Source organism: Stegastes partitus, unplaced genomic scaffold (genome assembly GCF_000690725.1).
Source record: "Stegastes partitus isolate 25-593 unplaced genomic scaffold, Stegastes_partitus-1.0.2 Scaffold915, whole genome shotgun sequence".
Classification (NCBI taxonomy): Eukaryota; Metazoa; Chordata; class Actinopteri; family Pomacentridae; genus Stegastes; species Stegastes partitus.
In genome coordinates, this window is record NW_007578646.1 from 125,494 (window position 1) to 141,735 (window position 16,242).

The 16,242-nt window shown below is 46.5% G+C and overlaps 2 protein-coding genes across 3 annotated transcripts in view; one reads left to right on the plus strand and one right to left on the minus strand.

The window, feature by feature from the left end:
* eml4 (EMAP like 4) overlaps nucleotides 1-4,526 on the plus strand; it is an 18,859-nt gene extending 14,333 nt beyond the window's left edge. The window contains exons 17-22 of the mRNA XM_008293848.1: nucleotides 4-130; nucleotides 221-318; nucleotides 730-817; nucleotides 905-1,003; nucleotides 1,092-1,222; nucleotides 2,089-4,526. Coding sequence (XP_008292070.1) covers nucleotides 4-130; nucleotides 221-318; nucleotides 730-817; nucleotides 905-1,003; nucleotides 1,092-1,222; nucleotides 2,089-2,544 — 999 coding nt within the window. The 3' untranslated portion in view covers nucleotides 2,545-4,526. The remainder of the gene's footprint in view (nucleotides 1-3; nucleotides 131-220; nucleotides 319-729; nucleotides 818-904; nucleotides 1,004-1,091; nucleotides 1,223-2,088) is intronic.
* sult6b1 (sulfotransferase family, cytosolic, 6b, member 1) overlaps nucleotides 1-16,222 on the minus strand; it is a 23,473-nt gene extending 7,251 nt beyond the window's left edge. Inside the window, exons 1-6 of one of the 2 annotated variants that reach the window (XM_008293842.1) lie at nucleotides 14,271-16,222; nucleotides 12,967-13,056; nucleotides 12,189-12,315; nucleotides 11,845-11,939; nucleotides 11,036-11,192; nucleotides 9,472-10,556 (exon numbers count right to left, since the gene is read on the minus strand). In XM_008293842.1, coding sequence (XP_008292064.1) covers nucleotides 10,429-10,556; nucleotides 11,036-11,192; nucleotides 11,845-11,939; nucleotides 12,189-12,315; nucleotides 12,967-13,056; nucleotides 14,271-14,372 — 699 coding nt within the window. In that variant the 5' untranslated portion in view covers nucleotides 14,373-16,222 and the 3' untranslated portion in view covers nucleotides 9,472-10,428. Of the gene's footprint in view, nucleotides 1-9,471; nucleotides 10,557-10,633; nucleotides 11,193-11,844; nucleotides 11,940-12,188; nucleotides 12,316-12,966; nucleotides 13,057-14,270 lie in introns of those variants that run through there. The other variant, XR_520654.1, reaches the window with a different exon arrangement.
* Between the last annotated feature and the right edge of the window lie 20 nt (nucleotides 16,223-16,242).

The following is a 16,242-nucleotide window of genomic DNA, read 5'->3' on the forward strand; positions in this document are numbered from 1 at the left end:
GTCTGTCCCCTGATGGTGTCTCCTGTGCGTCTCTGTCTCAGGTGGTACGTCCTGGATGCTGAGACCACCGATCTGGTTGCGATCCACACTGATGGGAATGAGCAGCTGTCAGTGATGCGTTTCTCTGTCGGTGGGTGGAGTTCATGTTTATCGAACAGCTTCCATCATGACATGAGAAGCCTACAGATCCCAGCATGCCTCTCTTTCTCTGTCCCTGCAGATGGCAGTTTGCTGGCAGTGGGATCCCATGATAACTTTATTTACCTCTACACCGTCTCCGAGCGAGGACGCAAGTACAGTCGATATGGAAAGTGTACAGTGAGTGTGATCTTACAGAAAACCAGATGAGTTCAGCGCTCAGTGAGGACAGTGCTGATTCGTTTGGTTTGAAACTAATCGCTGTGTTTCAGTTTTAAATTAGTTTTCATGCCAGTGAGTTTCTGGACGCTGCAGGTTCTGCATTTAGATTTCTGTGTATTTTCTGAAGATTCTAAACAGTGTCGAGGCTCCGACAGCCACAGGTGCACGTTACCTGTAGTGGGCAGCTCCTGCTCAGTTTACAGGGATTCCAGTTACAGCTGTTACCTGGCAGCACCTGTCTGGAGAGAGAGTCAGACCTGGTGTATGCACAGCGTGTAGACAGCTGGAGTTCCAAGAGTCACCTGCTGCTGACAGTGTGAGGATGATGATGGTCAGGTGTGTTCATGGGTTACCTGAATGTTTCCACAGGGACATTCCAGCTACATCACACACCTGGACTGGTCACCTGACAACAACTTCATCATGTCCAACTCTGGAGACTATGAGATCCTCTACTGTGAGTCCAGTGTCCTGTGGTGACGTGTGCGGTGTACCGCGGCGCTGTAGTGCTGTGTGTTGTGTAGTAACGGTTGTGTGTTTTCAGGGGACGTTCCAAATGGTTGTAAACTGATCAGAAATCGTTCGGAGTGTAAAGACATCGACTGGGCGACCTATACCTGTGTCCTCGGATACCACGTGTTTGGTCAGTACACCTGAGCGTGTTGTTGGTATCGACCCAAACGTCTGGAGCCCAGATCCACTGAGTCTGTCTGTGTGTCTGTCTGTCTCAGGTGTTTGGCCGGAGGGTTCGGACGGGACCGACATCAATGCTCTGATCAGATCTCACAACAGGAAGGTGATCGCTCTGGCTGACGACTTCTGCAAAGTTCACCTGTTTGCCTACCCATGTTCAACACCCAAGGTACACACAGACTCACTACAGCCGGTGTCGGCCCTGAACTCGTCACGGTGCAGAGTGGCGTTGCTCCTCAAGTGTTTACGGCCTGCTGACTTTAGCTCTGTAGTTATACTGATTTCTTTCCACCATGTTCGTTGTAATTCATGCAGATATGCTGCTGAACATGTGTCTGCTGGTGTCTGAACAGGAGGCTCTTTATTAGGAACACAGCGGCTCGGCCTCCTTTTACTTGTTTTTGATGGAAACTGTTCTTTGAGGTCCGGTTCCATGTTGACACGATTCATCAAATAATTTCCTTCACGCTGCCACTCACCTGTTCTGACACTCCAGAGGTTCTGCTGACTCTGGAGGCCACTGAGCTGGGTTCTGGTCACAGTGTCCAGAATCAGGGTGGTGGGGCAGAGAGTCTAAATGTTCAGTTCCTTGATCATTTTCTGCAGCTCCTCTTGTTGCCACACCAGAAAACCTCCCTGAACAACCTCAGATCTGTTCATTAGCACCGTCTGGCGCCGGACCCAGTGGCAGCCTGTTGTAGCAGCGTTCACTTTTTTCTCTTTAAGTTGTTCTGGTTTCGTACTTTGCCAGTTTCCCCACAGTGGGACTAACAAAGGATTATCTTATTTAATCTGGCTGGATTGTTGAAGTCAGGTGTACAGGTGTTTCAATTGCTTGATCTCTCCACTACTCTACTAATTGATTAGTCATTAATTAATCAAAACAAATAATTTCCTGGAAGTTAAAAACAAGCATGCGCTGATATCAAATCTCGATGTCCACAAACTGTCAGCCGTAGTTCCTGATGAAGTGTATTTATTATTTACATTCCAAACCTGTTGTAGATCAATAATCAATCATGTGTGTGTGTGCAGGCCCCCAGCTATAAGTACAGTGCTCACAGCAGTCATGTGACCAACGTCAGCTTCCTGCATAACGACAGTCACCTGATCTCTACGGGGGGGAAGGACACCAGCATCATGCAGTGGCGTCTGGTGGAGAAATCTTCGCTGTGTCTCACTGACGGGCTCCTCGCTAACTCCACCCCCCGCCGGGTTGATGCCGTCTTTGCCCCGCCCCCTCCTGCAGCATCCACACCCACACAGGAACCTACTCCTCCTCCAACAGCCAATGGGACCCAGGAGCCCTTCTCCGAAACTCCACCCCCCACAGATATAGCCCCGCCTTTGTCAGAGCTGACCCCGCCCCACTCCGAGTCGACTCCGCCCCCCTCCGACAGCACAGTGAGTCTGAAGGACAGCCTGGAGCCGAGCGACGACACGGCGACGCCTAGCGACGAGGGGCTGCCCCCGCTCACCCCGCCCTCATAGACACGCCCTCCGTGCTCCTGTCCAGCTGTCTTGTGGGGACCAGACTGGGTTCTGAGCCTTGTGAGGACGACTTCACAAAGTGAGGACGTTCTGTTGTGTCCTTGCTTTGTGTCAGACCTGTCAATGTCTGTTCAAGGTTCACACTTGGTTTTAAGGTTAACATTCAGTTTGCATTTGCAGTTAGACATGTGATGTTAAGTGGTGATTAGATAAGGGTGGAAATAATTTGAAAACTCTTTCAGATGTGAAGTCACACACATTAAACACATATGTTCAGATTTAGTGTGGATATCGTCTCTGATATCCATCAGAATAAACCTCCAGAAATCCACTTAGAAACCAGAGAAGACAAGTCAGAAGCTGCATGAGAACTTGTCTGATTTTGGTTTGATGCTCAGTGATAACTCTGTACGTCCATGTAACACTGCAGCAAGCTCAGCTTTTCGTACTCAAAAAGGAAGAACAGAAGTCAGAAACGGTGTGACTGTGATGGGGGACGGTGATAAGGGTCCTCACAAGTTCAGAAATACACGTGTGTGCGTTGCAAATGGAAACTGCAGAGTCACATGACTTATCTCAGCAATCAACTGTTCACATAGACGTTCCTTCTTTTTAAAAAAACAAACAAACGTGAGGTCACAGTTTGAAACACCTGGAGAGTCGCATTCACCTGAGCAGAAACAGGGTGGGGAGGGCTTACCTGGAACACACACACACCTGTCTCACCTGCCGTTAGTCTCATCCTTCAAACATATTTCCTGCACCAGAGTGCCAAAGCAGGTCGGTGCACCTGTGGTTTACTTGGAGAAGGCTTGAAGAATATAAATGACAGTCCAGGTGAGACAGGTGTGTCTGCGGTAAATGTTCCTCCACCAATCAGAGCAGAGAAGGTAAACAGGAAGTGGATCTGAGAGATTCTGGAAAACTTTAAAGTCTGTTGGAATTTTGTTTTTAAATTCTTTGGAGATCAAAACTATAATCAGTTTTTAAATTGCTGAAACCATTTTTGATAAACAGAAATTTGCTGAATCCATTATTTTGACTTGAGCTTCAAACTGGAAAAAATCAAATCGAATCTGAAGGTTTCAAATTTTGACATAAAGTCCTTTCAGGTTGGTTCAGGTTTTAAATCACAGCAGTTTAGTTACTGCTGGAGACCTTAGGTATTGCTGTTTGGAGAGTTTTAGTCCAGAGAGTGAAGAAATCAAAGCTAAAGTTCAGCTGACAGTAGCGTCAACAGGAAGTCGACCTCCAGATTAAAAGCTGTGACTGACGTGTTGTTTCAATGACCTGAGTCCAGAGTTGACAGAGATTCGATCAGAGTGAGTCGTCGCCCTGACCGATGATCTGTGCAGCACCTGTTTGTATATACTGCAGATGTCTGTGTGTATATTTCTGTTCACCAATAGGAGGCAGCAGCTCCTCAGGGATGCTGTGGAGATCCGCAGTCACATTCAACATCCAATCAGATCATGGGAAACCTGAGATCTTCTGCTCTGATTAGCTGGTTTCAGTAATTTCCTAAATGACTGCAGGTGATGTTTTAGTCTCTTCTGGACCATTTCTGTTCAAAATGTTTTCTGAATGTCAGGATGATGATGTCACTCCATGGGGGGAGGGGGGAGGGGGGTAATCAGGTGGGTTTTGTTGTCGTTGCCTTTTTAATACTCATCTATCTTCATCGTTTCTATGCTTGTCTCCCTGAAGGGCTTGTACAGAGTTCAGGAACTCGCCTGGATGTTCAGGGAGGGTCGGGGCCATAGGGGATGTGGGTGGGCCCGGGGTGGGATCGGTGGGGTCTTGGGACGTTTCTGGAGGAAAGTGTTTATTTTCAGTGTTCAGTAACAACATTGATACTCATGATGATGATTTTCATGTGACTGTTTTGAGCCAATCATGTCTTCTCTCATGCATTCCTGTCAGATGACAGACTGTACTGAAGATTTCAACAAAAAAATGCAAATAAATGTTTTCAAAACTGACGACTGATCAGGCTCTTTGTTCTAGCAGCTAAAGCAGCCATGTGACGGTCCAGCTGGCTGTTTGATGTCATCTCAGTGTGCAGCACCAACTCTGGCCTGTAGGAGGCAGCGTTGATGTAGAGCAGCCCCCCGTCAGCCACAGCATTAGAGGCTGCTGCCATTTCAGCATAACCAGGACATCATCTCGTCATCGGCTGGACTAAACTGAACATCCACCTCAAACTGGTTACCAACTCGGTGAGTCGACCAGGATGTCTGAGCACGCTCACACTAAAGAGGCGGAGCTGGCAGCAGATGACCAATCACAAACAGGGACAGGTATAGAACAGTTTAATTATCATAATGCAGCACAAGATTCCATCCATCCATCATCTCTACACCTTAGTCCTCACTATGGGGGGCGGAGCCTGACTCAGGGTGAAGGCAGGTTCACCTGGACAGGTAACCAGTCTATCACAGGGCTACACTTAGAGACAGACAACCAAGCACACTCACATTCACACCTACGGACAATTTACAATCACCAATTAACCTCAGCATGTTTCTGGACTGTGGGAGGAAGCCGGAGAACCCGGAGAGAACCCACGCTGCACGGGGAGAACATGGAGACTCCACGCAGGAAGATCCCGGGTGTCCTCACCGGGACGCCAACCGGTGACCTTCTAGCTGTGAGGCCACGGTGCTGACCACTGACCCACCTTGCTGCACAAGACTGAATACTGAAATGACTAATGCAGTCCCTTCATGCTGCTCACAAAAAAAAAGTACAACATAAACAAGTAATGAACAGAAGTGTTTGTAGCGATGTGGCCGTTGACTTCAGTAACTCACGTTTAGTCTCATTCTAATGGCTGTGGAACAGATTCAGTCTTTAAGCTGCCAGTTTTAAATGTTTTACTGTGAGCAAATCTTGAAAGGTCAGCAATCAGTCTGCAAAGCTTCAGGGTTTCAGGATTATGTTGTGATACAAAAGCAGGTCGAGCAGTGACATCACTTATCGATCCACTAGCTCTGACCTTCCCCTCCCACGATCTGCTGCCGTCAAGCTCTGCTTCTCAGAATGATCTTTCCATGAAGCTAATGGATCAGACGGAGTGTTTGATATGTTTTGATCTGTTGTCTGTAGAATCACCTGCTCCTGAGCTGCTCAGGTGTTCAGCACCAGCAACCTGAAGCTACCTTCCTACAAACGCCTCCAACGTAGATTGAAAACAAAGTTTTACTGAGTCGGGATTGACCTGGTTTTATTTACACCATTCAAAGTCCAAAACTGTCAAAACCCATGTTTACACACTGAACATAGAGAAACGCGACACCAAATTCTGGGAAATCTTCCACAGCTTTATTTCAGATCAGTGGGCTTGATGTCAGCGGTTCATGGCTTGGGATTGGCTAAGGCATTGCAGCGGCTGGTGTAGCAGCAGTTCCAGCCCTCATGGGAGCAGAATTCCAGCCGAGTGCAGCCTCGCTCACCGTTATCTGTAAACACAGCAGAGCGTCCACAGTAAAGCTCTGTGCTGTCAAGTGATTCATTAGAATGTTCTGACCGTGTTCAGTTGGAGGACCCACTTCTGGTGTAGCAGGCCTGTGGGACTTTCCCAGTGCACTGCAGCAGCTGGTTGTTGACCATCAGGAAGTCCTCGCCGTAACACTCGATGTAATGCTGCTGAGCTGCAAGACAGTACAGGAATAAAAACAGATTCATTTGGAGCACAAGTACCGTTTATCTTCCACAGGAAGAGCACGAGTCTCACAGCGAAGCTTTCCACTGATTTGTTCTTTTTTTCAGCAGTCTAGTCCTCTACTGTTCTGAATGTGCTTCTCAGTGACTGTTTTATGTCATGTTGACTGGTTCAGGCCCTGGTAGGCATCTTCTGCATGAAAGCAAATCAAAGTATGGTTGTGGGCTGCACGGTGGCTCGGTGGTCAGCACCGTCACCTCACAGCTGGAAGCTTCTCCCCGTCAGGACGCCTGTGATCTTTGTGCATGTTGTCCCTGTGCAGCGTTGGTTAGCTGTTTGTCCGTCTGTACAGCCCTGTGATAGGCTGGTTACCAGCTCACTGCACGGCCCGATTCAAAAATGAATAATACATGAACCCCTGTCTCACATCAGACCGATCTAGTGGCAGTCAGCAGCTTCTGACGTGTGACCATCAAGTGCCAGTGTGGACATGCAAATACTTATTCAGCAACAGGTGACAGGTGTAGCAGAAGTAATGGTTCTAACCACTCCGCTGATCTTGTCTTCCTATTGGCTGTACTCTCTTACCACCAGTCTGGTTGTGTGAGTGTGTTGTTCTGCCTTCGGCGTAGAGGTGACGGCTGTGAGCGTACCTGAGCAGAGGGGCAGCAGTAGAAGCAGCAGCAGATAAAACTTCATGTTTCAGGTTTTGTAGTGATGCGACTCAACAAGCAGCAAAAAGTGAGGCGACGCAGCAGAGCTGGACTTTTATCCTCGGCTAAAGCACACACAGACAGAACAGATAAGTGATCTGAACACAAAGTTTACTGAACTCACGCTGGTCCAGAAGCAACATCACTGTGTTGTTTGTCTAAACTTTGTTCAGTCTCGAATGCTTCTGACACCAGTTTGTGGTAAGAATGTGCTAATGACAGCAGAACCTCTGCAGCTTGAGCTTCACGTTTGTTTCAGCTCATCAGGAAAACTGGAATGGAAGCGAACACATGTGCTGGTGACTCAATGTGGCCAGAAAACATCATAAAACCTCCTCAGCTACTCTGTTTTTGTGGGATGTGTCCAGAATCTGTTCCTACTGCTAGGCTAAAGGCTGCTAGCTTCATGTCCTGTGCCATCAGTGTGGTTACTGGTTCCAGTCAATCCTGTTTTTGACATCTTGTGCAAATAAGCATGAAGTGACTTTTAATGTTTGTGATTCTACACACAACTACCAAACTGGCTTTTCAGTTATCACTTTTCCTTAAAAAACATCCGTCCATCATCTCTACACCTTCATCCTCACTAGGGGGGCAGAGCCTATCCCAGCTGACTCAGGGTGAAGGCAGGTTCACCTGGACAGGTAACCAGTCTATCACAGGGCTACACTTAGAGACAGACAACCAAGCACACTCACATTCACACCTACGGACAATTTACAATCACCAATTAACCTCAGCATGTTTCTGGACTGTGGGAGGAAGCCGGAGAACCCGGAGAGAACCCACGCTGCACGGGGAGAACATGGAGACTCCACGCAGGAAGATCCCGGGTGTCCTCACCGGGACGCCAACCGGCGACCTTCTAGCTGTGAGGCCACGGTGCTAACCACTGAACCACCTGCAGCCCCATTAGCAGACAGTGTTTTTAAATACTGACCTAAAACTTGGGCTGCACAGGGTCTCTGGGGTAACTACTCCATCTGACCCCCTTCTAGCCTTCGTTGGTGTTCACTCTGGAACCACAAAGTCTCCTCTGATGTCCGTCACATGTTGTGCCGTTCTGCTCAGATGGAAGGCTGCTGCCCTCCTGACCTACAGTCAGTGGCTATCAGATGTAATGTCCTGCCTGATCAGGTCCTCTGTTCAGAACCAAGGGGGGTGGCGACCCGTTGTAAGATCCCTCTCTAATCCCTGCTGATTCTACGTACATCCGTCTGTGGTGATCTGAGCTGTTGTGCTTGGTGTGACACTTTGTTCAGCGCTTGTTGTTCCTGGTGGCTGTGAGTGTGTTTCGGGCTGGGCGGGTCTCTGGTCAGGAGAACACTCACTCCCTCTCCTCCACACCTGAAGCTCATCAGTAATCAGCGCTGCATAAAGCCCGCCTCCACCTGTGCTCCACCACCAGGGGGTTATCCTCCTCTGGGTGGTAACAGGCCAGCAGAGAGCTTAGAAACTTGGTGCTTTGTGTAACTCGCTTTGTCTGACGTCTGCTTCAGTCTGCGTTATTCCCAGAACCTCCCCAACGGATCGCTGCCTCCCCAGGCCCAGCTCTGGCAGCAGAACCCCAGCCTCAGCCGTCCTGCTCCCTCCCCTGGAACTCCCTCCCTCACCAGCTTCCCGGTGTCCCTTAAATAAAACCCTCTGTTCTTCAGCCCTGTGTTGCACTCTTGGATCCCTCCTAGACTGAACCCCGACACCAGCCTTCATTTATTTACTGCAGCTTCAGTTCGAGACGAGGAAAGGAGAGTAAAGAAAAGGAAAGAGAAGAGAACCTGACATCCAGTCTTACAGCAGGACGTGTCACCACCATCACTCTCTGATGTTCTTGGTTTTTGCCGGGATGTTGTGTTTTCGGTGTTTCTTGTGATGTTTCACAAAAGACGTGAACTCCAATCAGTTTCTGGCTGTTTTCTGCTCACTGTCGTTCATTTTTCCCAGGAGAGGATCTGTCATCAGGGAGAACAGCGCCACCTCCAGCTACTCGGCTACAAGTTCTCCTTTCCACCAGACAGAACACAGAACCACTGGGCAGATAGAACCCAGGGTGCAAACAGAACAAGTCCCAACCCATACTCCAGTGTTGTGGTAGCAGACAATGACTCCAGCTCCTCTGCCTCCCCTCCAGAACCAGAACCACAAAGGCTCCAGTACAGCAGACACCAATAATGGCAACAGTGACACCTGGTGGACATAAAATGATGACACCTGTTGTCAGAGTGAGCCCCAATCTGGACCTGAAAACGAAGCCTAAACCGGAAGTGTCTGAAACCTGCGTTACAGCCTAAAAAGTTCTGGCTGCCACTGAGCCCGGTTCTAAACAGGAAAACACAGATGATAAAGACAGCTTTTCTACAGCTCAGGCTCGTTAGTTTTCATGGTTAATCCCAGAGACCAGGTGGTACGTCACCTCCAGTTAGCTCGTTCTAAATTAAAGCTTACAATTAGCACAGCTAGTCACAATATACACATTAATATAATAATGAATTGTAATTTGACAAATAGAAGGTCTCTGGTTTTGCTGAGTGACCAAAAACGGAGTCAGACAAGTTGAAATTATACAGTTGCATTTATTTCTCATCTCGTCCTGTACAACAGTTCAAACAGTGATTGTGGATATTTAAAAGAGGCCAACGTGGTTTCAGGTAGCTGCCGGCATGAAGAGAGTTCACCCGTTAAGTCGCTGGATTTGGTTTTAAGCTTCAGTAAATGAAACTGCCGTGGACCAAACTACGAGCCGAGCCGATGCATTCAAGTGTTATTTAGCAGGAAAATCAAACCCAGAGGAAAAAAAGAATAAAGAGAAGTCGTCACCTCCAGCTTGGCTTCATGACGATGGACTGAACAGAACCAACACAACGGAGCTTTGATTGTGAAAACCCTGATCAGGGGACAAACAGAGGAACATCTGCACTTTGATCACCAAACTTCTCATTTCAAACTCTGATTTCAATTAAAAATTCCAGAAAAGTAAAAAATTTGTCAGTACGAACAGCAAGCAGGACGATAGAACCCAAGATCACGTCACATCATCCAGGTTCTGATTCTAAAATGAATAGAAAGGAGTTCTGTTTTCCCTCATAGTGATTCATGAACTAGTTCCCCTTCTTCCACGTGTCTTAGGAACACTCACATGCTGATGGATGTTGAGGACTTGGTTGTTTTCAATCACTTCACAGTGAATCTGGACTTATTTACTGATATTTAAGCGCTCAGTCAGACTTCAGGTGAAAACCACAGGAGGTGCTCGTGAGGTGTTCGGAGGAGAAGTTTGACATCTTTGAACATGTTGCTGCGCACAACAGAAGTTCACAGACCTGAGTAAGAATCAGATTCAATCCTAATGCACGTTTTCCCTTTTCTCCCTGCTGGGACTCTGAGCCCTGAGCTGAGTCTCCCAGGCAGCGCTTTCCTAGAAGATGTTTAAATGTTGGTGTGGAGCTCCAAACTGCCTGAAGATGCTCCTCCGACTCAGCTCTGAGCAGAGCAGCCCCAGAACCGGTCCTCCTACTGACAGTGCTGCTGGTAGTCCAGTTTTGCTCCCAGTCTGGTTCCTGCCAGACGTTTGCTGAAGACCTCGTCCATCTCTCGGCTCTGTTCTGCTGTGAAGTGGTTCTTCCAGTCGCCCACTTCTCCTGCACACACAGTTAAACAAATTAGCCAATCATACTGTGCATTTAAGGTTCAGTTTTATGTCGTTATCGAGCAGAACACGTTTATTTTAAAATAAATATTCAGTCGTTTGAGGATTTGATGAGACAGCGGATGTCACACACTGAAAAACATTTTACTGCTCATTACAGATTGTTGCTGCTTCGTTAGCTTTGGTGAGAAACATCCAACCGCTGAGCTCAAAGGTTCACAGGATTCAGAGACTCTAGCGCCACCGCTTGTGAACAGCTGGTTCAGTTTAGTCTCCATGGCAACAGAGTCTGAGTGTTGTCGTGTCTGAGATGAACGTAGATTAATAGTTTAAAATCGTTTAAACTTTCACATACGATGTGTTTCCTGGAGTGATTCTGTGTTTCTAACACTGTGATGGACAGAACCGTCTTTATCAATCACCTGCAACTGTCTAAAGTTAAAGATAAGGAACACGTGGCGTTGTGAGCACCTTTCCTGAAGATGACGTTGCCCAGGTTGCCGTGGGTGCTGGCGGAGCCCTGCTTCATGGCGCTGAAGGTGCTCTGTCCTGCGATCTGCTGGATCTGATCCTCCGACAGCTTAAAGCCGAAGAAGCTGCAGATCTGACGGACGCCGTCGGTCAGGTTCTGCAGGGAGAAACGTACAAAACATACAGCTCAGCGTGTGGTTGTTAATGTGTGTGTGATGTGGTGCTGCTCAGGGAACGCTGCCGTCCTCTTCATCCTCTACACACAACACAGAACGCTGCCACATCCAGAAGCTCTCCGACCACACAGCCGCTGGTGGATCAGAGGGGAACCAACTGGAACACAGGGAGGTCATCAGAGACACTGTCAGCTGGTGAGAGCTCAACCAGCTTCAGCTTAACGCCAGTAAGACAAAGGAGCTGATGATGGACTTCAGGAGGAAGACGTCACACACCAGGGAACATCCAGGGTCTGGACACGGAGGGAGTGGAGAGCTTCACATTCCTGGGTGTTCACATGACTGGACTGGACAGACAACAGCCACGACCGGTACCGGAAGGGCCAGAGTCGCCTAACCCTAACCCAGGAGACTGAGCTCCTTCAGAGTGGGCAGGACTCTGCTCAGAACTTTCTCTGACTCTGTGGTAGCTTCTGCTATCTTCTCCGCTGTGGTCTGCTGAGTGGAGGCAGCACAGACAGGAAGAGGCTCAACAAGCTCATCAGGAGAGCGAGCTCCGTCCTGGACCGACTCCATGGAGGAGGTGTGTAGGGTTAAACCAGCGTTAATGTAGTGAACAGCTGTGTGACGGACCTGCTTCAGGTCTTCATACGTCACAACCATCACGTTGGGATCGTCCATCTTCTTGTCCCAGCCGATGGCGTGATCGAAGTACGAGCCCCAGCCGACTGCACAAACACAAGAACACACGGTAAACATCAGTTTGATCATTTCTGTGTCAAAACGTGTTCAAGTTTTCAGGGTGATGGTCAGGTTTCTGCTCTGATCTGAACGTCACCATCGACATGTGAAACGTAGAAACTTAAAGTGAGAGAGTGAAAAACTGAACCTTTAGTTGGCCTGAAAGTCTCTAAAATGTTTTTCTAATGAACAGTGAACTCATCACCAGACTGCAGCTCCTCTGCTGACAGACTCACCGTCTCCACTCATGAACTGGGAGAAGTAGGCGTCCCAGGACTGTGCTGATGGGAGCACTGGGTTGTTGTTGGAGAAGTGATAGTAGGAGACCATGGTGTCTTTGGGGTTCCTGAAGATCACCAACATCTGAGCAGGAACAAAGACACCACAGACGTTCTAATGTTGTGTTTCCTGAACAGTCAGCTGAGTGCTCAGCAAAAAAAAAGAGCAGTGAGAGCAGCAAATGACAAGAATAAATCAATAAAAGAATAAATAAATAAAAATTAAAATTACATACAAAATTTAAAAATGTAATAAATAAAAAAAATAATTTAAAAAAATAGAAAAATGTAAAAATAAATAAATGTTTATTATTTTATTTATTTGTCTTTATATTTCTACTTTCATCAGCCTTTTCTTTGATGGATTTATTTTTGACTAATATTGCTTTATGTTGCCACATCATTTATTCTTTATTTTATATTTTATTCTTCTTTTTATTTCTACTTTTATTTTATTATTCTTTCACTGATTTATTTCTGTCGTCTGGCCTCTCACTGCTCCATATGCCACATTCACAACAATTTATATTCGTTCTTCTACATCTGACGGTAAAATCAAACTTCATCTTCGTGTGTTTAAATCTGAAAACATATTATTGTATAAATATTTGATGTTATTTATAATGTCGATGTTTTTTTTCACTGGTCTTTTTTCAGAAAGCGTTTGTCAGACAGTGACAGCACAGATAGAAATAAGAATGAAAAGAGTTTCCCTGCAGAACTTCTCCACGCTGACCTTGGTCTTCTTCTCGTAGAAGCTCTTTGGGATGTTGTCGGGGTGAAAGTGGGTCCCCATAAACCTCGGAGACGGACGTTCATCCATGACCTGAGAGCAGAGGAGGAACTCATCAGTGAAATGTTCCACCATGGTGGTTGTTCTATGGTCGGGTTTGGACGCCAACAGCTGCTGGTTTGGTTTGATACTGAAGAAATGGACGTTTTTGCTTCCACTGGATGTAAATAAGAGCAAACACCAGAATGCTAGTAATGAGTCCAGGAAGGGTTAAACGGCCTCATGTTCATGATCTTCTGACTCCTGCCGGGTCAGAACAGCTTCACGGTGCAGACGTTCAGCTGATGATTAACCAGACCACAGACCTCAGACCAGCCCTTTTGTCTTTTTTCCCCAAACAGGAAACAGAAAGCCGTTTTCTGATCACACATCAGTGCTTTCTGAAAACAGGAGCTTCACCTGCCTGACGACGGCTCATCTCCTTAGAAATCATTCATCCAGATCCAGAGCTGCTGACGGGCAGATCCACCAACATGGAGGAGGTCCAGATATGAAACCACAGGTCTGAGGATCAGCTCTCTGGGTCTGGGTTTGGGTCTGGGTCTGGGTTTGGGTCTGGGTCTGGGTTTGCGGAAACAGAACGAGGCTGAAGCTGATGAACCTTCCTCCAGTGGAGTGACTTCAGCTGGTTTAACGCTGTGTGAAGTCAGAACTAAAGGCAGTGAGTTCAGCTTTATGAGCCGTTCAGCTGCTCCTGTTTGTGCTGCAGCATACCAGCCTGGTGTCCCTGTTTACCCACTTTATTAATGCAAACATGCGCTGTTTGTATGACAGGCTTCCAGTGCACAATAAAGAGGTTCAATCAGGGTTCACGACCTCAATCAGCTGCACCTGGACAGTAAAAGGTTCAAACAGAGCTACTGATTGATCTCCAACTCGTTATCAGTCACTGTTTTACTGCCTGCTGCAGGAAAAAAGGAAAAGACAGAGTTCACGAAGCTGGAAACATCTCCAAGCAGCTTGTTTAATACGAGGAGCTGAACAGTCTGTGCTTTGCTCTCGTTAACCATTTATGCACTTTTATTTAACTAACAGCAGTTATGCAATGAGGCCAAAAGTACGTGGACACTCAATTGAAATGATCAAAAGTATGTGGACAGTTCATTAACGTAGCCTGACATGGTCAAAAGTATACAGACACTCCCTCCCAGTGTGACACCAGTAGCCCACACACATCCACACTTCCCTCATGGCTTAACTCCTCAGTTGTACTCTTACAGTGCCAGATGGAGGCGTCCGGTTCGTACCTTCAAGGTGTCTGGTCCAAAGAACTCGATCAGTGGAGGTATCCTCAGCTCATTCTTCTGTCCCGTCGCTGCCTCGATGATCTTCTTCAGCACGCCGACCATCCAGTTAAAACCTGCAGCAGAAGAACAGAATCCAACACACGCAGTCAGAAGAACCTTGAACAAACGTTGATCCGCTGCGCTGACAGAAGAACGCTGTGTGTGGTCTGAACTCTAATCTGCACATTAAACCTGAACTGAAGTCGTCCTGACTTCATGAAAGCAGCTCCGTCGTTTCATTGTTCTTCACTTTGAGCTTCTGAACCGAGGAGCCGCAGCTTGGACAGATTTGATAACAAACAGCTTTTAAAGTAACATTTAAAACAGTGACAGTATAAAAACCAGCTCATGTTTAATCTGTTGATAACTGCTACGTGAAGTAAAACCTAAAAACGATTAAAACTGCAGAAAAAATTCAACTTAACATTAGAAAAGTCAGTTAGAAATCCATCTGATCGTGGTTGTTCAGCACAAAACACTAAAACTTCATTAGAAATAATGTGCAAAGCTTTTTTTTTTTTTAGCAGCAGTCAACTTAAAACCTGTTTGTCCAGGTGATGCAGTAAACGGTGATTAAAGGTTGTTGGATGAAGGTAACTTCATGAGAAGTTGTCAGAACCTAAACCCAGTGAGACTCCTGCAGGTTCTGAGCATTATGAGCTCTGCAGCGTCTCCGGGACGATTCTCCTGTTTCCTCACAGATCCTGGTGTCAAACGAGGACACGTCTAACAGTCGAGGAGCTGCAGCTCTGCTTTATGTCTTTATGACGCCTCCAGCTGATGTTCACGTGTCTTCAGGGCTGGAAGTCGGTGTCAGAGCTCCGGCTGGGTTTGTGTTGGTTGGGTTAAGGTTTGGGTTGAACTCCGGCTCACGTTTAGCATCTCTGTGTTACGACTGGTTTATTGGTTTTAGGTTTGTTTCCAACAATCTTTCCACCATTTTCCCACTTTGAGTCAGACATGTCACCCTTCTGTCCACTACTGAACTGTTTTAACCCGTCAGTGAACCTCCTCAACCATTTAGACACTTTTATGTTGTGATTTCAGCTTTTATTGAACTATCTCAAGAGTTTACACACCTCTACTTGTTTAACTGTCTAAATAGATTTAATAAACTACTTCAGCTATTCATACACGTTTATTGAACTATTTCACCCCTTTGAACACTTTATTTTATTACAGATGAAGACAAATGCAACTCAACAAAGGACATAAATAAATAAATATGAGGCGTTGTTTGGTATTTTATTGTGCCTTTGTGCACATGTTAGCTTTCATATTTATCAAGGGTGTGAAGTTCACAGAATATCAGATAATAGAAGCAGCGCTGTCATTTCTTTATTTGCACTCATTCATCTATTCAACTGTGATTAACTTTAGTTTTTAAATCATATGTCAAAGTTAAAGTGTGGATAAAGTTCACGTGTGCACTGTCGGGAACTTTTCGGGCCGGTTCCACTCTCGTTTAATCTTATCAAGCCAGTAATTAATGAGCCCCGAGCTGTGTTTCAGGCCTCTGCTCCAAAATGACATCCCATAATAACAACCGCTTATCTGCAACCACAAGGTCTGTTTCAATCATTCTGGTGTCACAATAAAAGGAACACTTGTGAGATTTGTTCAGACGTGTAAATATCAGTTTATATGTTCCTGGTTCAGAGTGAATGCAGACGGCACACAGCACAGAGGAAACATGTTCAGGTTCTCCTAAAATAAAAGCCCTGTCATTGTAATGATGATGTTTGTACTGATCCAGCTGCAGCTCTGAACCTCTCCCAGATCACAGACAACATGTGAACATTGTGACTCTGATAAAGTGAAGCAGAACAACATCAGAGAGTTTTTAGTCCAGACGGTTCAGGCGAGCTCTCATTCTGGCTCACTGGTGACCATCTGAATGTTCTCATGTACAAACTATATATTCCACTAGTAT